General features: G+C 39.2%; 1 protein-coding gene across 1 annotated transcript in view; it reads right to left on the bottom strand.

Moving 5' to 3' along the window:
- Nucleotides 1–5,437: 5,437 nt before the first annotated feature.
- pgm2 (phosphoglucomutase 2) overlaps nt 5,438–22,051 on the bottom strand; it is a 59,177-nt gene continuing 42,563 nt past the window's right edge. Inside the window, exons 12-14 of the mRNA XM_080188975.1 lie at nt 19,973–20,162; nt 18,671–18,804; nt 5,438–8,122 (exon numbers count right to left, since the gene is read on the bottom strand). Coding sequence (XP_080045101.1) covers nt 8,020–8,122; nt 18,671–18,804; nt 19,973–20,162 — 427 coding nt within the window. The 3' untranslated portion in view covers nt 5,438–8,019. The remainder of the gene's footprint in view (nt 8,123–18,670; nt 18,805–19,972; nt 20,163–22,051) is intronic.

Here is a 22,051-nt window from a genome sequence, read left to right on the forward strand (position 1 = left end):
CTTTTAACATATTGGGTGAAATGAGTCCTACATTTAAAGTGAGGGCAGCCTGGTGGTTAGCACTGCTGCCTCACAGTGCCAGAGACCCAGGTTTGATTCTCGGTTTGGGTCAATGTCTGTGCTGACTCTTCACGTTCTCCCTGCATCTGCATAGGTTTCCTCCAGGTGCTGTGGTTTCCTCCTACAGTCCAAAAGACATACTGGTTAGGTGCATTGGCTATGCTAAATTCTCCCTCAGTGTACCCGAATAGGTGCCAGAGTGTGGCAACTAGGGGATTTCCACTGTAATTTCATTGCAGTGTTGATGTAAGCCTATGTGTGACACTAAGAAAATAAACTTAGAAAAATGTGCACGTTGACTATTTCAAATACTTTAGGAAAGTGTATTCCTGAAGATAATATATGTAAGTATCCTGTAGGCTGATAGTTCCTATCTCTCGGACAGGTATTGCAGAATCCACTGCAGAGTGAAAATCTGGATTCATGTTCTGCCACTGCTGGCCCATCACACTTTTAGCTTGACTTCTTAAAACTAAAGATTTTTTGAGGCTTTGATATAGGTATAGAGATCATGAGAGAAGAGTCTGATTACATGTAAAATGCACAATTAATGCACCCAAATCCTCCCCATCTTTCCCCTCCCTTCCTCTCCTCATATCTCTCTCTCCCTCACCTCCCCATTTGCAGAAAGACGAATAAATTGTGTTAAAGTCAAAAAATATTAAATGTTGTGTTAAAGGGAAAAAATATATTTTATTGCAAGAAATTTTGAAAAGAGCAATTAAACAAAATGTCACACTACCGCTGTAAAAGTTAAATGTTCTGTTAAATGTTAGCATGGTCTCAAAGTTTTGTATTTATAACATTTTTGTTAAATATTTTCCATTAAACTTTATGAAATTCTACAAGTACTTTACTGAAACATCAAAGCACAGCATTTAAATTAGATAATTATAAAGGAATAAGATAACTGAAGTAAACAAGACAGACGAATACTAATTATAAACACATGGTGGTTTAGATTTTCCACAGCCCAAAATCTGAACTCTCCTCTGTTCAACTTCATGCAATAAGGATTCTAAATCATGCTCCCAGAAGTTCTGGCCTCTCTTTTTTCCAATAACATTTTTAGTTTCCACATTATAAATTAAAATATACGAACTTTTTAAGTATGGCATATGATGCAGATTTAAATAATACTTTCATATATTTAAAACAAATACCTAAACTTATGTCCATTTGTACATGTTAAATAGTACTCATCTTCGATCACAAAAATAAAGTTAAAAATTACACTTTAAATGAACCAATAACTCTAGGATTAACTGCTTAAAATAGCAAAAAAAACTTTTTTTTAATAATAGCAGGGAACCCTTCTGTTTTCAGTACAAAATTGCTGTTTCAAAGCATGACCTCAATGGGCATTCCCAATCCGGCCTCGTCATAAGGGGACATGGCTAGAGTGTTCCTATGCTACGCTGGGCCTGCAGAGGTTATCCCACTGCAAGCCAAAGGCTGCTGCTCCCATCGGGACCTAGATCACGATTTTTGAACACAGGTAAGTGTGCAAGAAATTCATCTGTCTCTGGCTGCCTAGTGCTTTCCGCCGCTAGGTGGAAGTTATAGGCCATGACAATCAGGAGACATAAATCACCACAATAATGGAGACCTAGCACAAAAAAAAGAGGCAGAATTGGCAACTAAATATTTTTGGATATAACGTGTTCAGCAAAGATAAAGAAGGAAGGAAAGGAGAAGGGGTAGCAATACTGATTGAGAATATTACCATACTGAGAGAGGATGTCTAGAAGTGGTCAAAAACAGAATTTATGTGGCTAGAGTTAAGAATCAATAGCAGTGCCATTACACTATTGTACTCCCTAGGCTACAGATTATATAATGGAGCAAACTTGTAGGGAAATGTCGGAGTAGCAAGAAATATACAGTAATTCTAATAGTTCAATTACCCTAAAATAAACTGGGATATTAATTATGTAAAGGACAGAGAGGAGAATGAGGTTTCAGTCTCCAGGGTAAGTTTCTTAACCAATACATTGCGCCCAACAAGGAAGGAGGTCTTGCTGCGTTTGGTACCTGGGAGTGAGATGGATCAAGTAGGTCAAATGTCAGTAAGGGAACAGTGAAGTCATAAAATTTAGATTAGTTGTGGAAATTGATAAGAAGAAATCTAGAAATCTTAATTGGTGAAGGGCTAATTTCACTGGAGTTAATAAATGTCCCAAGTAACTTGGAATCAAACAATAGGCTGCCTTTAAATAATGCAGTTGAGTGCATTCCCTTAAGGAGGAATAGTAGGGCAAATCAAGCCAGGGCTCCACTGTCAGAGCTTAAGGCCTCAGTTTTCATTTCCAAGTTGGGTAGCCTGAGTGAGGAATTCTTCCAGCTTGTTGCTCCTGCCTCAGGAGAAAGTGCCCTGAATCACATGTCCTTCCTTCTGAGGGAGGTGTGGAGGCATGATGGAGTTGAGTCTGCTGCCCCAGAAGCATTCTGGAAGCAGCCACTGGGTTTGCTGAGTGCTGAGGCAGGCTGTTTAAAAGGCCCGCATCAGTTCTCTGGGACTTCATCCTAGTTATTTGTTTATTATGTTCGGCCTTCTAGCCCTCACACCCCTCATCCATTGCCCAGCTGTGGGAACTTAGCCAAACTATGCTCCTCAGTCAGCCACAAGTCACTATGCCAACTTAATTCCAAACTTATCTTAACTCAGAACCCCCTACACACCATTTTTTGTCTTTACATTCTCATACTAACTCCCCTAGTGCCCACCAGGGGCAGATCTCAAGTGTCATGCTGAGGTGAAATAAAGTTCTATCTATTACAGCCTTTGTTAGATATAAAAAACATTCATTCGTGACAGCCCATTTAATACAGTTCAATCTTAACAAATACTTAATCACTTACCAAAACAAGCTGCTGTATTCACAACTCCATACACAGCTAATTATTTAATAGCCTCAGAGCCATCAATAAAACTGTAACTTACAACACCCACCAATAGTAATAATAGATTGCAGAAAGCTAAACATTAATATTACATAATGATAGCATTCAGGGTTATGTCAACAAACAGCAATTGAAACTACTGAAATAGATTTTTTTTTCAACTCTTAGGTAGAGTTTTTAAAAACATTTTATAAAAGGCTGGCCATTTAAATAACTTGATAGCTCTACATGCCTGATTCATCCTTCAAGAGCTTTGGTAACAACTGTAAATATTGGTGACCCCCACAGTGAGGTATACGACCTTTCATGCAGCAAAACTGGGACCTATTTGAAATCAGCGCTGAATTCAAATAACCCCACTGAGTTCATGTTTCTCATAAGAATCAATCCCCCACCCCAATGGTGAAATGTTTTCTGCCAGATATGGGGGTAGGTCTCTACAGCTCTGCAAAAATCCAGGCCCCAGAAAAAGCAGGAAGAGGCATTGAACAGATGTCAGGTTGCTAACACAAATGAGAACCAGGAGACATATAAGATGATGAATGGGATGGATAGGATAGAGGTGGAGAGACTCTTCCCGCTCAGAAAGGACAGTAGGACTAGGGGGCACAGCCTCAAGATAAAGGGGGGGGGGGGGGGCAGTTTAGAACGGAGTTGAGGAAGAACTTCTTCACTCAAAGGGTGGTGAATCTCTGGAATTCTCTGCCCGTTGAGGTGGTGGAGGCTACCTCGCTAAATATTTTTAAGACGCGGGTTGATGGGTTTTTGATAAGAGAGGGGATTAAGGGTTATGGGGAGAGGGCGGGAATGTGGAACTGAGCCACGACAGATCAGCCATGATCTTATTGAATGGCGGGGCAGGCTCGAAGGGCTAGATGGCCTACTCCTGCTCCTATTTCTTCTGTTCTTATGAATATTAAAAAGCTCAAATGGGAAATTAAAGGGGAAATAAGAGGGGCAAAGAGAGAGCATGAAAAGATATTCTCAGTTAACATAACAGTAAATCCAAAAGTCTTCAATAGGCATATATACAGTAAGAATAAGATTGGCTTCAATTAGGTTATCTACACATGGAGGCAGAGGGCATGGTTAAAGTATGAAACGAGATCTTTGTATTTGTCTTACCAAGGAAAAGGATAATCCCAAAGTTATGGTGACAGACATGGTAGTTGATACCCAGATGAACTAAACATTGATAAAGAGGAGGTGTTAGAAAGGGTGGCTGCATTTGAAGTTAAGTCACCATCACCAGGTGTGATGCATCTGATGACGCTGAGCAAAAACTAGGTGAGAATTTCAGAGGTATTTGCCATAGTCTCCAATTCTCCTTCAATGTCAGGGAGGTGCCAAAGGACTGGAAAATTACAAACATTATATTAGTGATCAAAAAATATAAGGATTACCGCAAGTCAAATTTAATCTCAGCAATGGAAAAGCTTTCAGAAACAATAATCTGAGATAAAATTAAAAGTTGTTTAGACAAGTAATATTCATTATTACTAGCACAGATTTGTTAAAAGCAAATCACGTGTCGCTAACTTGACTGAGTTTTTTTGAATAAGATAGCAGAGAGGGTCGTTGAGGATAATACAGTTGTTGTGCTATAGATATACTTCCAAAAGTCATTTAATAAAGCACCACGTAATAAATTTGCAGCAAATGTAATCTCCTAAATAAATGTGGTAGCCTTGGTCCAAAACTCAAGTGACATCAGTGAGTTCAACCTTAAACTTAAGTGTTGTGTCTAATTCTTAGTGTAACATTTATAGTTTTAAAAACCTTTTGAACTTTATTTATTAGCGTCACAAGTAGGCTTACATTAACACTGCAATGAAGTTACTGTGAAAATCCGCTAGCTGCCACACTCCAGCGCTGGATCGGGTACACCGAGGGAGATGTGAAGTTTTTAGACAGAGTGCAGAAATTATTTACAAGAGTGGTTCCAGGGAAGAGAGTTTCAGTTACATGGATAGATTGGAGAAGCTGGGCTTGTTTTTCTCTGAGCATTTTCTGATTTTATTTCAGCTTTATATCAACAGTTATGGATCTTGGATTAGTTCAGTATTTTCCAAGGTGATCAATAATTTGAATTAATGGCTCAACCTTTCTACCACAGTACGTTTGCTTATTGTACTTGGTCAGCAAGATGTCTCTTTTCCTTGCAAACTCACCTTCATGTTTGTCTCCAAGCAAGTTGCTGAGAAAATCCACACAAACTGTTTATTCAGCTGAAGGAGTGGAAACTCACAATCTAGTGAAACATCTTGTTTACCCAAATTCAACTAGCTTAGCTGCAGATTGGCAAGAGAAAAAGCTTCAGAATCTCCTTATTGAAATCTGGCCAACATACCTCACTGCAATGCAAAATACTGGTAAGCTCCTAGCTGCTTATCCAGCTTGGACAACTCTACCCATTGCAGCTCTAGTTTGCCAATATTGTCTGTGGTTTTGGGAAGATTCCCAGTTCTAATGATTAATCTTCTCCTATCATGCTCAAGTTATCCAAAACTCATGGTCATGGGTGCCTCGAAGAACCACAGACCTGCAGGGGCAGGTAATGGCCTACCCAATCTGTCACATTGGATTATCTTTGTTGCAAATATCTCAAATTTTACGTCACTGCAATCCTCAAAGTGATTGTGTTCATCTCGTACTACCCCTCCCTGAGGACAATTGCTAATAGCCATCATTTACAGTAGCATTTCACATGGAAGAACCACCACATCTACTGCCTTTCGATGTGAGCCACGTGTGAATTTGAAGGTGCAACAGATTTACATCACTTCAAAGAAAGTGCCCAATAAAGTAATTTAAGCTAGAATGTATGGAAGTATTAGTATTTGTGACATTCCAGTAAATTGCAGTTTCCTTTCAGAGTTACATTCACTACCTCAGTTATAACTTGTGATTGAGAAGCAAGTTGAATAGTTTATTATCTGGAAGAAAATAAGTCCATGGCAATAAGGTGCAGTTGATTAACATTTGTTGTTCATTCACAACTTTTGAAATCATTTCATAGAGCAGATCATTTACAATATATAGTGATAGAAAATTATCAAGCAGTTCTTCTCATTAGCTAGCATACTAAAATAAACTATATTCCTGTTTCAGTATTAGTTTTCAATCAATATCACTACCAAACAAATTTGTTTCATTGATTGCAGGAGTTATAATCACACATCTGAAGATGTGCACGCCATGTAAAACCAGTCTTACTATAATCAATTAGTACATTCAAAATTATGACAAATCATAAACGCCAACTACATGTGTTTAATTTTCACTGTGTAAGTAAACTAATTTAACAAAACTGTTATGAAATCACAATTTTTACCATAAATCCAATTTTAATGGATTAAAGGATCTTAAAAGATCTTTCTGAAAACATGCAATACTGAGTGCTCCAATCACAGACCTACCTTAAGCAGGTAGCACAAATTAGCTGTTAACGATTTATTGGCACATTTTCAGGTTTAATATTTACAATAAAATTAGATATTTGGCTCTCTATAATTTTTGCATCCTTTAAAGCTCAGGCACTGTACATGAAACTTTCAAGAATTCCCAAAGTGCTCAAATTTCTGTGAATGGAATGTGTTTAATACCTAGTTGTATTATGAAAGTCAATGATATCACTGTGTCATGATTTCTTACAGTTGTGACAATGCTATTAAAATACCCATCCTATTATGTTGCATGGCTGCATGGATGATTGTTGAATTGTTAATGCTAAAAGATGTAAGATTAACTGATAAAATCTAGATTTGCGGCTTTTTTCAAATATAAAGATAGCTTTATAAATGAAAAATGTAACATTAATATTCATCATGTACAATGAAATATAAAATTAACTCGATACCTTGAACAATATTAATGTAAGTGATAGTAATTATATATTTATATACACAATAAAATCTTTTTGGTAGAACTAAAAGCAATACAGCAAAATGTGTCATTTTAATGAAAAATTAAAGCAGCAGCTTGGTATTGAGAGCACATGATGCAACATTTTCAAACAGACCGCTCTAATACAGTGTACAAATGTGTGAAATTCAACTTCAAAGCTATACAGCAATCACTCAAGGCAAAAATGTTCTTTTAAGCTAAGTACATGTTCCTTGGACACTTTATATATGCTAAACCTTTAAGCTTTTCAAAAAGTTCAAAATTTCAGTGACACACATATTACATATAAAATGATTCCTGTAGCAAGTTAATAAGTGCTCTGTTCAAAATACCTCCAAACTCCAGCTTAGTGATGTAGCAACATACCTGTCATCCATCAAAATATATAAAGACCTCCCTTCCCAACAGAGATCCATCATTGTGACCCTTCCCTATCTTAGATCCTGCAGTGGTATCAATTATAGAGAAAGCAATATGATTAACATAACAGCATGAAAATGAAGGTTCTTAAGAACAGCCATGTTGGACTCGAAACATTAACTCTGGTTTTCTCCCCACAAATGTTGGTATTCCTGCTGAGTTTTCCCAGCACTTATGTTTCAGATTTTCAGCATCCATAGTATTTTGCTTTTGTATGTATGAAAGTGCTTTTTTCTCTATACCCCATACTGATATCTACCTCCAAGGAGGTGGTGAACTGCTCATTAGCTCTCAGCCACTGAAAAGGCAGATACCATTAAATTAATGGAAAATATCTGAAGTCTTCATTTCTGGTGAATCATCTCAAAGAAATTCCAATAGCACTTTGAGAACTATTAAAAGCACATTTTCTAGATAGGCATTGGAGTTTATTTTGAACAGATTTTGTTCCTCTTAAGGATTGAGAGAAATACAGCTTTCCCCAAAATTTGCATATAACTCAGTTAGAGAGGAATCCCTACCAGTTTCCCTCATCATCACCACCCCCAAATAAACTTAATTGCAAGATGAAGTGATAGGTATTCTTCCTCAAGCATTAGCAACACCGCAAGTTCCTCTAAATATAAAACTACATGTGCTTCAATATTATGGGTACATATAGAAACAGTTAACATTCTACCTCATAAACAGTTAACAACAGTCCTGCCAAAATGAGCTTCAGAAATTATTTCAGGTGGATTGAGAAGTGAGGCCATTTTTATCTGGCTGGAAGAAATGTTCCACCAATGCATTGACCAAGTCATCGAGCTCTTCCTTCAGTTTTTTGAAGTCACTGGGGGGAGAAAAAGTAACAATGAGGACATATGTGTCACAAAGAAAATAATCACAAAGGAGTAACAATGCATTTTACATTCTTAAAATTATTCAGTAAAAAATAGGTGAACATGCTATTTATATTGGCATTGACAACCATGGTTTCATTAATATTCAGCATATTTAGATGCTTAATGAAAGATTATAAAATTGAAACATGCACGTTACAAGTAGTATTCCATTCATCGATGTTTTTGAGTCCTTTATGCCCTTCTTATTCCAGATATTTCAGCTTCCATATCTTAAGCTACCATCAAATGAATCTTAGCACTCATATGGTTAAAGAGAATCTTCACTTCAGGTGTTGACAGTCAGTTCAACATAGGAACACGTTTCTTTATAGATCTTTCCTCTACCTCCTGTATAACAACACCATGCTAATCCAACTTGCTGACTCTTATTTCACCTGCACAGGCAGCAAGAATCTTGTACCTAGTGCAGTCACAGCCTTCAATGACTATTAATCAAGTCACAAGATAAAATAAAATTTGTAATTTAACTATTTATAACTATTTTACTTCCTACTTCCTCTTAACTTTACGTACATATTAATGGGGAGCAATTGCTCCTTCAATGTTAGGATGCAACTGCAATAAATTGAAAGTGACAGCTTATCCTGTTTGGGTGAATTGCAGGTTGCTGCCAGAGCTTGGCGTGCCATGTGAGCAGAAAATGCTGAAAATCTCAGCAGGTCTGACCGCATCTGTGAGGAGAGAATAGAGCCAATGTTTCGACTCTAGACGACCCTTTGTCAGAGAAAACTGACCATAGCATTGTTATACAGGACATACAGAAAAGATCTATAGAGAAATGTGTGTTAAGTTGAGCTGACTGTTAACACTGAAGCTCTGAAGGAGGTTCATCTAGATTCAAAACGTTGGCTCTATTCTCTCCCTACAGATATTGTCAGATCTACTGAGATTTTCCAGCATTTACGGTTTTTGTTTCAGATTCCAGCATCCGCGGTATTTTGCTTTTACGTGAACAAATGAATTAAGATGACAATTTATAATTTTCTACATAGTATGAAGCAGTCGCAGTCACTCTGACTATATAGGAATTTTGAATGCACCAATTCAACTGCAAGTACAGATGAGTAGGCCATGCCTGACAAAACCTAGCAAGGTAGAGGAATCCACTATTAATATTTGAGCCAGATTCACTGTCATATTTACTATTAGATTAGCTGCTGCAAGCTTTCCTTGGTGCCAAAACACAATAAATGTGAAGTTACCACTTTTAATTGGCAGGTATTGTCATTGATCCATTCCTCAACATACATGTGCATTGCTGTTCTACCCAAAGTTTTATTCAACTTCATGGCAATGTCACCTCAACATAGGCTACAGGGTATTGAGCTATAAGTAGAATGAAGACCATTCAGCTCATTAAAGTCACACCAATGACTTGTTCAGACTGGTCCCATTCCCTTATGGCCCTGTATTTCTTTTCCTTCAAGTATTTACCAAATTCCCTTTGGAATGTTGTGATTGAATCAGCTTTCACTAACATTTCAGGAGATGCACATCAGATCACAACAACTGTTAAAAATGCTTTGCCTCTGGTTCTTCTGCCAGTTACGTTAAATCTGTGTTCTTTGGTTACTGACCCTTTTGTAACTGGAAACAGTTTCTCTTTATTTCCCCCAAGAGGTATCCTTCATGATTCTGAACACTGCCATCAAATCTCTATGTTTTGCACACAGCTGAATAACTCTTCAGTCTTCCCACATTAAATAAAATCCCTCATCCATGGTACCATTTAGTAAATTTCTTCTGCACTCACTATTCTTTCTAAAATATGGTGCCCATAGTAGAACAAATGTTCCAGCTGAGACCCAATCAGTATTTTATGAAGGTTTAGCATAACATTTTAGTCTATTTCCTTCTTTATAAAGGCAAAGGTTCCTTTTATTTTTTTCTCTGCCAAGTATTTGTGTGCACACGTCCCCAGGTTCCTAGTGCTTAAAATGTTACTATTTGGTTTATATTGTCTCTCCTCTTTTCTCCAACCACTTTACACTTCCCGAGTTAAATTCCATTGGCTATGGGTTTGTCCATTTCACAAGCCTATTTTTATTTTTCTGTACTCAATTATTACCAACTTCAATGTTTCCTATATTTGAGTTTTGTATCACCTGTAAATTTTAGAATCATGTTCTGTATACCCAAGTCTGGATCATTAATCTATATAATAAGAGTAGTGATCCTATTAGCAACCTGATGAAACACTACTCTATACTTTCTTCAAACTGTTCAATGCTACTCTACTTTCTGATCCTTGAGCAATTCTATTTCCATATTGCCTCTGTTCAATTAATGCTATGTGCTACAATTTTGCCAACAAGTCTATTTTATACTTTACCAAACACTTTTTTGAAAGTCCATATATACATTAACCACAATGCAATCGTCAACCCTCATATCTACTCATGGTCTGATGTTAGCCACAAAGTTGTTCTCATACACTCTTTATATTCACTGTTTCATGGTTTTAGATCTCTGCTACATTTTCTGTATTCAGCATTGTTTTCTACTGTATTCTTGATCTTATCTTTGTCATAAAAGTCCTCTTTCCATTTTAGTTTAATGTTTAAGGGCTGGATTTTCCCACCCTACCCATGATGGTGCCGTCTAGTGTCAGTGGGAAAATCCCACCTGTACCGTTAGCCATTCACAAACCTCTAAGCTTTCGATGCTCTTCCTTTCTCCCTCAATGAGAACAGGTCTAATCTGTACCCGAGACATCTTTGTTTTGAAGGACTTCCATTATTCAATTACTGTCAAATTTTTGATGTTAAATTCATTTTCAACTCGCTGAAACTAACCTTCCTTCAATTAAGTATTTTACACTCGATCATTTCTCATATTTTTCCATAACTGTCATAATGGCCACAGGGGATTGTCAATAGATCTCCCTGAGGGCCTTGTAGAATACGAGCTCCTTTATCAGGTGAGTGGACTACATTAGCAACGAGGAGTAAAGTTTTTTTCCCTTCCATCTGGGTTATCTTTACTGTCGTGACAAGTAATCCTCCAGTTAAAAAAAATGCCTCTTTTTGATAAACTTGAAGCCTATGCATGCAAGCATAAAAGACTGGGCCCAATGTGCAGAGCGCATATGTTACTTTTCTCAGGCCAACAATATCGAGGGAGGTGAGAAGCAGAAAGTGATCCTGTTGACAGCATGCAGGATCCCAACATTCAGTGTAATAAAAAGCGTGACCAACCTGAATGCCCCAGACTTCAAAACCTTTCATGAATTGGTGGACTTGGTTAAAAGCTATTCTGACCCGAAACCTTCCATACTACTCCAGCAATATCACTTTAACATGTCAGGGCGAGCCCCTAGGGAATCTATCATCAAATTTCTGGTCAGGTTATGAAAATTAGCAGAACATTGTTAATTTCACAGTGTGACAATCCCAAAATAATTACTGTCGGAATGGCCTTATTGAAACATACATCCATCAACTGAGATTGATGGGATCAGCAAAATATTTCCAAATAGTTGGAGATACATCACTTCCATGTTACCCCTGGAAACCTTGACAAAGTTTCTGCACACATGGGATACCTGAAGCTTTGTCTCTTACAATGGCACAAGTTTTACAAGTACCGAGTTTCAGACTTTCATGCTTTCCAACGGAATCAAACATATTACGACATCATCCTTATCAACTGTGATCAACGGGTTGGCTGAATGGGCAGTGCAGACTTTTAAGCTCAGCACGAAGAAGCAACCCACAGTCTCTATGACATTCCTGTCATTGTGCGAGGACTACTCCTCACACAGTGACAGGAATCACCACAACGGTATTATTAATGAGATGGAGGTCACGGGATCTTCAGTAGATTTCCCTGTAGGCCTCAGAATACAGGCTCCACTGTATTAGGTGAGTGAAGGCTTGCCCAATGGGGAAGGAGTAGCGGAGGGTTTAAAATCAACTGACTCCACTCAGGTTGAAAGACTTCAGGCCTGACCTGTGAACTGCAGCTGTTGAATGGCCCTTTGAGCACGCTGCAAACAAAGGATGATGGTGACAGAAGACTGGCCTCAGTAAGATTATTACAATAATTATATTGAATTTAATACAATCACTGTTTTCCCCAAATTCTCCCTCATTAAGACATTCTCCACTTGCCCTTCTACATTCCTCAAAATGAGATCCAGCACCGTTTCCTTCTTCATTGGGCTGAAAACATATGATCAAGAAAGTTCCCTCGAACACGGTTCAGACACTCTTCCATTTTTGTTGTTTAGCCTAATAAAGACCGGATTAGTAACAGTGTAACTGAAGGCCCCATTCTCAAACTCAGTCATCTTCCATTCTTTTGCAATTTGCTCCTCTTTTTCCTCCTCCTCATTGGTCAATTAGACTACACACCCAGTACAATAGCTTCTCTATTGTTCCATAATTTTAAACAAAAATATTCTGACGTCTCAACCAGATCATTACTCTCCGGGGCTGGAATAGTTCCTTCACCAAATATGATGGCACGGTAGTTAGCACTGCTGCCTCACAATGTCAGGGACCCAGGTTTGATTCTGGCCTTGGGTCACTGTCTGTATGGAGTTTGCATGTTTTCTATATACCTGCATGGATTTCCTCCAGGAGCTCCAATTTCCTCCCAGAGTTGAAAAGACTTGCCGGTTAGGGTGGATTGGCTATCCTAAATTGCTATAACTTAAGGGGATTAGCGAAGTAATTACATGGGTTACAGAGATAATGTCTGTGTAAGATGCTCTGTCATAGAGCCTTTTTGAAGGGGTTGAGTGGCTTCCATCTGCACTGCATGATTTAATGAAATACTGACACACCCTATCTCCATCATTACAGTCATTCCAGCTCCCCTGCCCTTATTTCTGCTCTCCCTCTTCTGGATATCTTAAAGCCAGGAAGATTAAGTTCTCAATCCATCCATCTTTGATGTAGGTCTCACTTATTGCCACTATATCATAGTCCCATGTGGAGACTTTTGCCAGCAATTCACCAATCTTCTGTAACACGCTTTAAGCATTAATGCAAATGGACTCCAAACCCAGCTTAGACAGCAGCACCGTTCTCCCAACTGATTCTTCTTATATCTGGACTAATCTTTCTTGTGTATTTTTGTGTCTTAATCAAATCATCTTAATCCTGTTCTCTGATCTATACTGGCGGCCAGCTCCTAAGTTATTGTAAACCCTTCGCTACTGTATTAGTTGACTTCCCCACTCTCCACCAGAATATTGGTCCCAGGTGCAAACTTTCCATGCTCAATAGGTCCCCTCTTCCTCAAGAACTTAAAATCTTCCATTGCTGCATTGTTTCTTCAGACGTGTTGACCTGTTTTACCCAACTCTCACCAGCATGTGGCACTAGCAGTAATCCAGAGATTGCCATTTTGAGGTCCTGCTCTAATTTCCTTCCAAGCTTTTGAAACACTGAGTGCAGGCCCTCAAACCTTCACCTTCAGTATCGTTTTCCACATGGCTGGTGTTCCTTCTAGTCCCTCAAAATGTTCTGCACTTTCTGATGTCCTTTACCTTGGCACCAGGGAGGCAATAAACACACAGGACTCATGTTGGCAGTTGGAAAAACACTTGTCTGTCCCAGTAATGATTGAATCCCCTATGACTACCGCATTTGTACACTTTGCTGTGCCCTCCTGCATGCAGTCATTTGCCTCACATCTTTGATCAAATGGAAACAGGAGCTGGCCTTGATGAGGAGCTGAAGGCAATCTGCTCAGAACAAATTAAAGAGACACTTTTCTTCCCCTGCCTTACAAAGTACTGACATCATTTATCAAAATGAGGAACTTGGGAATCTAGATCTTCAGACTGAGACCACTTCCTTTTTACATTTCCTATAACACTATTTTAAACACAGCCAAATAAAGGTCCAATTAAACATACTGTCAAGATAGAATCAATCAATATTCCAACCTAACTTGTAGCTTTCAGAACTCTTTACAAACTAGGGATAACTAAAGTAAACTTCAGTGTGGTGACTTTTTTTGCTTTATAGTCAGCTCTGAAACTACACAAAAACAACAGAATTAAAAGATAATTCAGAAGCAGGACAAACTAGCATTCAGAAACAAATTTCAGAGTTTTCTAGCTTTTTTGAAAACAGTGCCTGGAGCTGGAAGGGAATATGATGGTGTTGGACTAAACATCTGGTGTCACCACGCTGGGGCCAGATTATTTTAACTGCAGATGACAGGTCAAGTGTGAACTTTGCTAAAAGAGCAATTAAAAGTTAGTTGACAGTTAAGGTGATTACTGTTGTAATTGAACAATATTTTACAGCCCATTTCAAATTTTGTTGCAAGTGCATGAGGACAACGGGGCATTAGAGACTAAACAGGGTTATCAGGGTGGCAACTGAAAGTCAATGTGCGTAGCACTGTAGTGAGATAGTTTACCTTCACAGCAAGGCTGGGGCAGTGCAGCCAAAGCAATTTGCATCAGGAGCATTCAGGCGCCAGGGCTTTAGTCAGTTTGGAGGAAACATCTGGCAGAATGACCCTTTGGACCCACAGTGCGCATTTGTCATGGGCACTGTCCAATTAGGGGCAGGTCCTCCAGCAAGGAGAACCTGAGAGAGAGAACAATGTAGACAGAGGGATCAGGACTGCTGCCCTATGATCAGCTCCATGTGCAGCCACAGGATGAGGAAGTAGCAGAAGGTCATAGAGAATGCAGGGAAATGATGTAACAATGCAACCTCTAAGGTCCTCTTCTCCTTGGAATTGTCCCATGAGATACTGGTGAATAGAAGGACCAAGAGCCTTCAGAATTGGCTGGTGTTCAGATCAATGTATGTACAATGGAGGACACAGGAACATCATCATTTGTGTCATTACACATTCCCTTGTGACTACAGCACAAGGGTACAGAGAGGGTAAGCCCACAATGTTGATGGCAATGGCGTGAGGCAGCATCTTCTTTGAAAGGAATGGATGCAGCCCAATCAGGGGGTTTGGGCCTGTTAGTGACCTTTGCAAGGTTGGTCCAGACTAGCAAAATGCCACACTCATGCCAGTGGGCTCAGAGTCAACAGCTAGGGTGGCAGCCACTTAGGTGGTGTATCTATACTTGTGGGACAACAATGAGTATACTTCAACAGTATACTTCAACAGGCACCCTGGAAATCCTATTTTTTATTTCTTCAATTCCACGGGCTTCACTTCAGCTGTCATCTTCTTCTGAGAGACTATCAGATGCCTTCTGGAAGTCCGTATAAATAACGTCCAAAGACATTCCCCTGTCCACTATCTTTTATTGCCTCTTTGAAAAATACAATCAGGATCATCAGGAAATTACCTATCCGTTACAAATAGATACCGGGTCTCTCTAATCAGCTGAAAATGTTTAAGCTGTTCAGTCATGCTATCCTCATTTACAGACCCACAATTTCCAGACAACAGATGTTAGGCCAACTGGTTTGTATTTTTCTGCTTTCCCCTCTCTCATTTCGTGGACATCGGAGAACTCTGGAAAATTATAGTTTGAGCATTGCAATGTCTCACTCATTTCTTATAAAAAACCTGCTTCTGGGAAAGTGTCATTTTTTGCCATTCTTTTATTCCTTATTGTTATTTTGTTTCCGTTAACTTGGGCAAATCCCTTATACTGATTCAATATTGTTTTTTTGGGATGTCTAGCATGCTGACCTCTCCCTCAACGAGAAATACTGACTTCATGTAACTCTTTAGCCTATCTGCCATTTCTTTATTTTTATCGATACTATCACTATTGAGCTTGACCACCATCTTTCACTCAATATAATTCTAAAATAGTATTGATTTCTATATCCCTTGCATGTTTCTTTCCAAACTTCATTTTTGTAGTGCCTACTTTCTACATTGATGTATTTTTCTGTTCTTCGCCTCTTTCTCCATCACGAGCATCTATACTTCTTTGTACGAGTTGTTTTCTTCCCTCCATTTTATGCTGTCTCTTATCACTTCAATGTTTATGACTGTCTTTTTTGGCAAGTAGAGCTCTTGCCTCTCTAACGGTATCAACTGCATCATGTTAAATTATGTTTAAACACCTTCCATGGATCTTCAGTCTTCTTAACATTGAATACATCTGCCCAGGCATATTGAAATCAGCGTTACTTAAGTCTTAGTAGCTTATTTGCAATTGCCCCATTCAAACACAACTTTGAACTTAATTATGTTATTGCTATTACAGAAATATTCATGTACCATTAGGCTGTAAACTTATTCATTGCTAAGCCAAACATGACATGCCCGCTTGTTTCTAAGGTATATTCATGCAGAAAATTGTCCCAGATACACTCAAGAGGTTACCCCCTTTTTGGTATGTACCAGTGTGCTTAGCTACTCTATATGAAAGTTAAAATCCCCTATTAAAGCTACCCTGGCTTTGCTACATGCTTTTGTAATCTTTGCATTCATACAATATACCACCTCACTATTGCTACCAGAAGTACAAACACTGCTCCCAAAACATTTTAAATCCTTTAGCATCCTTCATTTTATCCATAAAATCTCCACAGCCTGATCATTATATCATCTCAGAGGTACAGAGGAGATTTACAAGGATGTTGCCTGGACTGGGAGGCATGCCTTGTGAAGTTAGGTTGAGGGAACTGGGTCTCTTTTCCCTGGAGAGACGTAGGTTGAGAGGCGACCTGATAGAGGTTTATAAAATGTTGAGAGGAATAGATAGGGTGGATTCTCAGAGGCTATTTCCCCGGGTTGAAATGGTCGCTATGAGAGGACACAGGTTTAAGGTGCGGGGAGGAAAGTACAGAAGTGATGTTAGGGGTAAGTCTTTCACTCAGAGGGTGGTGAGTGAATGGAATCGGCTGCCGTCAGTGGTGGTGGAGGCGAACTCGCTGGGGTCTTTTAAAAGACTTCTGGATGAGTATATGGGGTTTTATGGGATTGGGGGTTATAGATAGGTGTTGATGTGATCGGCGCAACTCGTGGGCCAAAGGGCCTGTTTGTGCTGTAGTGTTCTATGTTCTATCTCATGATATCCTCTTTTCAGGATTTGTTGACAAATATTCCAGTGAGAGGAACAAACTCCGAGAAAAGAATGGTAAAGACAGAAGCTCCATCCACGCGTTTTTGTTCAAGACGGACTCAAACTATTCTTGATGAAAGAAAACAGAATTCATTTTGTTCGATGATTTTGAAACTTGCTTAGTCAGACCTTATATTAAAAGAACCAGAATCTCACAAAAAAAATCTCCTTCTCTGTGTTTCACTTTCTGGCTCTCCCCACTTCACTTGCTTATTATTTGTTTCATTTCCCCTTCTGTTTCTTAAATGTCCTTGTTTTTATCTATCACATTTAGTTTCTCCCCTCACCAACTTTCATCTTTATCCTAGTTCCCTTTCCTGTAATTTCTTCTCTCACTCTTCACTTGGATTCGGTTTGCTTTAACAGTTGTTTTCATATCACGTTTTTCAAGCACTGGTGACAACTAAAGGTGAGCAGCACAGAGGAGTAAATTAACTGGATGTCACAATTAGTCACATTTTCAGAACAAAACAGGAAGCTAGGAAGGAACAAGGCTGTGATTCAGACAGAAAAGCACAGCAGTGGTGGGAAATTAACACGTCCAGGCTTGACGAATGTTGATGGGAACACTTCTGGATGGTCTAAGGTTGTGGTTGAACCAATAGTGCTAGACAAGAAAGACGTTGCAACCATCATGCAGGGTAGAAAAAAATTAAAAGACAGCCAAAGAACTTAGATATGGGAAGCATAGGGAAATGTTACCAGATGATTACAGAGACATTTAAACACTTAGCTTGCCTGGGATGATTCACGGAATTCTGTAAATCATCTCTATCTGAATCACAATCTTGCTCCTGCTTCCTGTTTCGTTTTGAAAATCTGGCTAACCACAATATCCAGCTAACTGACTTCTTCATGCTACACCCCCCTATTAGGCTCCAGTCCTGTAAAAAGATAGTTGCTGAGTAATTTTTGGTCAAATATAATTTACTAAAAATCTCCACAATGACTAAGGTCCTTCTAACTGCACAACATTTACAAAATGAATACAGGTAAGGCTTGCAATCTTGTCGGAAGGTTATATTTATCTTATCCATTTCATAAGTTATTCAATAATAAAACTAAGCACAGATTTTATCAAAAACCTAGGTCAGAATTCTCCAACCGTTCACACCCCGCCACCACTGACAGTGGGGATGGAGAATTTGGCGTTTAGCCAAATCTCCATTCGCCACAACAGGATGGGAGAATCCTGTCTGCGAGCAAGGTCAGAGAATCCGCCCATGATGGATAGAAGACAGCTAAACCAATTAATACCTGTGTACAAAATAGATATCAAGTTCATCTATGACAAAGTTCATGTCTGAAGTGTAGGCTTCGACAGATCTGCCCTGTACTTCCAGCATTGTGTGTTTCATTTTGCAGTCTTTCAATTCTTTAAATATTTCTGACAATCAGAAATCAGCCAAAACAAACAATATTGCTTCTTTAAAAGTTTAAACAAATAAAATGTTACCTATTTCCAGGTGGTGCACACATCTCTGCATAATATTTAATTTTAGGCTCTGTCCCACTGGTCCTCATTGTGGCTACACATCCATTCTTGAATGTGAAGGTGATCATTTGGCTGCTTTTGCTGGTTGGAAGCACCTAAAATACAGACAGGCAAACAGTGACTAAAATTCATTTGAATTCTCTTTAGACCAAACAGAAAACTGCAGGCTATAAAGAATGCTTTTTTTTTTACATAGTTACAAAAACACACACACTTCTACACTGTGGCTTTCAAAGCAGGCTCTTTAGTCCTGTTGAGCAATCTCCGGTCGTGTGATTGCTCTCACTTTTTTTTCAAACTTAACTCACTAAAATGCTGTTTCTGTGGTAATTTATAAAATATTTTGTACAATAGCACTATTTTCCTTTGGCAGTGTTAGAAATTAAAATAGAGTTACACAGGAGGATATTAAATCCACACAGAAGTTTAAAAACCTCATCCATACACTACTAAATTAAACGCAAACATCTCTTAGTTTTATTCATTCACGCGACATGGGCATTGCTGGCTGGCTAGCATTTATTGTCGTCCCTAGCTGCCCTTGAACTGAGTGACTTATTGGGCCATTTCAGAGGAAAGTTAAGAATCAATTACGTTGCTGTGGGTCTGGAGTCACATGTAGGCCAGACCAGATAGGGACGGCAGATTTCCCTCCCTAAAGGGGTGCAAAGCGTGCAAGAAACAATACTTTTCATTGTATGTTAATACATGTGACAATAAATTAAATCAAATCAAATGGGCATCAATGAATCAGATAGGTTTTTCCAGCAATCAACAATGCGTTTATGGTTATCATTAGATTATTAATTCCAGATTTTTTAAATTGAATTTAAATTCCACCATCTGTCATGGCAGCATTTAAACCTGAGTTTCCGGATTAATAATCTAGCAATAATACCACTAGGCCATTGCCTCTCCTATGTAAGTCATCTTTATAAATTGTTCAAAATGCATGAGAAACTATTTAAAAGGTTTTAACAAAAGAACAAAGAACAACCCAGCACGGGAAGCAGGCCCTTCGGCCCAACGAGCCCGCACTGCCCCTTCAACAAAGCATTTTCCTATACTTACCCTGCCCTGTGTGTATGTGAATGTTTTGTTGTTAGCTCTATTAAAATATACCCGTGAGGCACACTTCCCTAAAAAAGAATTGTCCATTAGTATGTGGAATTTAGCGCAAATATGAATTTTTAAGGATCACTGGCTCCACCTGCTGGCGAATCTCAAAACAGTTGGAAATGAATTTAAGGCTACTTCACTTACAGCCTTCTTGTCTGGCTGACTGCTATCATAGCCAGTGGTTAAGTCACGTATGTCAGAAATTTCAAACATCCCGCAGGTTTTTGGGTATTCATTTGTTTCATTATACTTTCGTAAATTCTGGAATAATTTATCAATTGTCTCAGGATTATGGCAGATGAAGTATGAAGCCTTAGAGAGATGATAGCCATATCTAGATAAACAAAAAAAATTAAAACGTATATAAACAGCAACATCTTTAATCCACACAAACAAGTGTCAAATTGCACACACAGTAATTTGAAATGTCGCAGTGCATGTCCCTAATACGTGTTCAAAATAGGCTACACTTCTGCCTGCAATATTCATGACTTTTGTCATTTAGCAAGGCTAATCCCATATATTGTCACTGTGCACCATCTAACACAAGAATGTAAGAAACAGGAGCAGAAATGGGCCAATCAGATAGGTCCTGCCTGGCTTGATTGTGACTTTAACTCCACTTTCCTGCCTATCTCCCTCATAACTCTGGTACCACCAGAGGCACTCAACTCCTAATGTCATTAAAGCCCAAATTTGGTCAAAGTATAGTGAGGCACGAGTGACTGCCCTTGACATTAAGACAGCATCTGACAAAGTGCGTCTTCAAAGAGTACTGGCAAAAATAATGTCAAAGGAAAATTCTCCACAGCTTCGATTTATATCTAGCCAAAGGATGATGACTCTGGTTGTTGAAGATCAATTGTCTCAATCCTATAACATTGCCGTTGGAGTACTTCAGGGTAGTATCCACAACCCAACCAATTTCAACTACTTGCCATCTCCCAGCAGAAATAGGTATGTTTGCTTACGATTGCAGTACAGTCATAACTCCTGAGGTACTGAGTCAGTCCTTGCCTCTTTGCCTACACCAACCACAGTCCCATCCAGGCTCTACCCTCTATCCCTGCACACTTACCTGCTAATCCCTGTAACCTATGCATCTCAGGACACTAAGGGACAATTTTAGCATGGTCAATCAACTTAACCCGCACATCTTTGGACTGTGGGAGGAAACCGGAGTACCCGGAGGAAACCCATGCAGACACGAGGAGAATGTGCAAACTCCACACAGACAGTCACCCAAGCTGGGAATTGAACCCAGATCCCTGGAGCTGTGAAGCAGCAGTGATAACCACTGTGCTACCATGCTGCACAAGTACCAGGCAATGATCATCTCCACTTGATATTCAATAGCATTAGCAGTTAAAGTTGGCAGCACTCCATCAGCTTTTCAAGGGCAATTAGGGACAGGCCCACACGCCATGAATGAATAAATAAAAACAAAACTCAGGCTTGAGGTCATAAATGACGTATTCTTGCCACACAAGTGCCAGGGACGACCATTTCCAACAAGTGTGAATCTTATTGTCTCACTCCAAAATTTAACAGTATAACCAACCATTCTGGAGAAAATTATTTGCACCAGTAAAATAAACATTGTGAATCCAAGAGCTGGCCAGAGGCTGGGAATTCTGCAGCAAATAACTCACTCTCTAAGACTGCCCAAAGCCTGGTTACCAGCTACCATCAAAGCACAAGTCAGGAGTGTGATAGAATATGCTCCACTTGCCTGGATGAGTGAGGTTCCAACAACACTCAAGAAGCTCAGTCCAGGATAAAGCAACCCATTTGATTGGCAGTCTTTCTGCCATCTTAACCATTCACTCCTTCCACCGCCAATGCAGTGGCAACACTGCGTACCATCTACAAGATGCACTGCAGCAACTCACCAAACCTCCTTCAATAGCAGTGTCCAAACCACAATCTGTAACACCAATAAAACAAAGGCAGCAGGCATGTGGGAATTGCAACATCTGCAAGATCCCCCAGCATCCATCTGCCCAAATCACATACGGTCCTGACTTGTTCCTTTGCTGTTGCTGGGCCCAAATCCAGAAACTGTCTCACAAACAGCACACTGGTTGTGCCTACAGGAGGACTTATATGGTTCAAACAGATGGTTCACAACTGTAACCTTAAGGGAAATTGGGGATGGATAGCAAATGCTGACCTTGTCAGCAATGCTCATATCCCTTGAGCGAACAAAGAAGATAGATGTGA

Source organism: Carcharhinus amblyrhynchos, chromosome 1 (genome assembly GCF_965287045.1).
Source record: "Carcharhinus amblyrhynchos chromosome 1, sCarAmb.v2.hapA, whole genome shotgun sequence".
In the NCBI taxonomy this organism is placed as follows: Eukaryota; Metazoa; Chordata; class Chondrichthyes; order Carcharhiniformes; family Carcharhinidae; genus Carcharhinus; species Carcharhinus amblyrhynchos.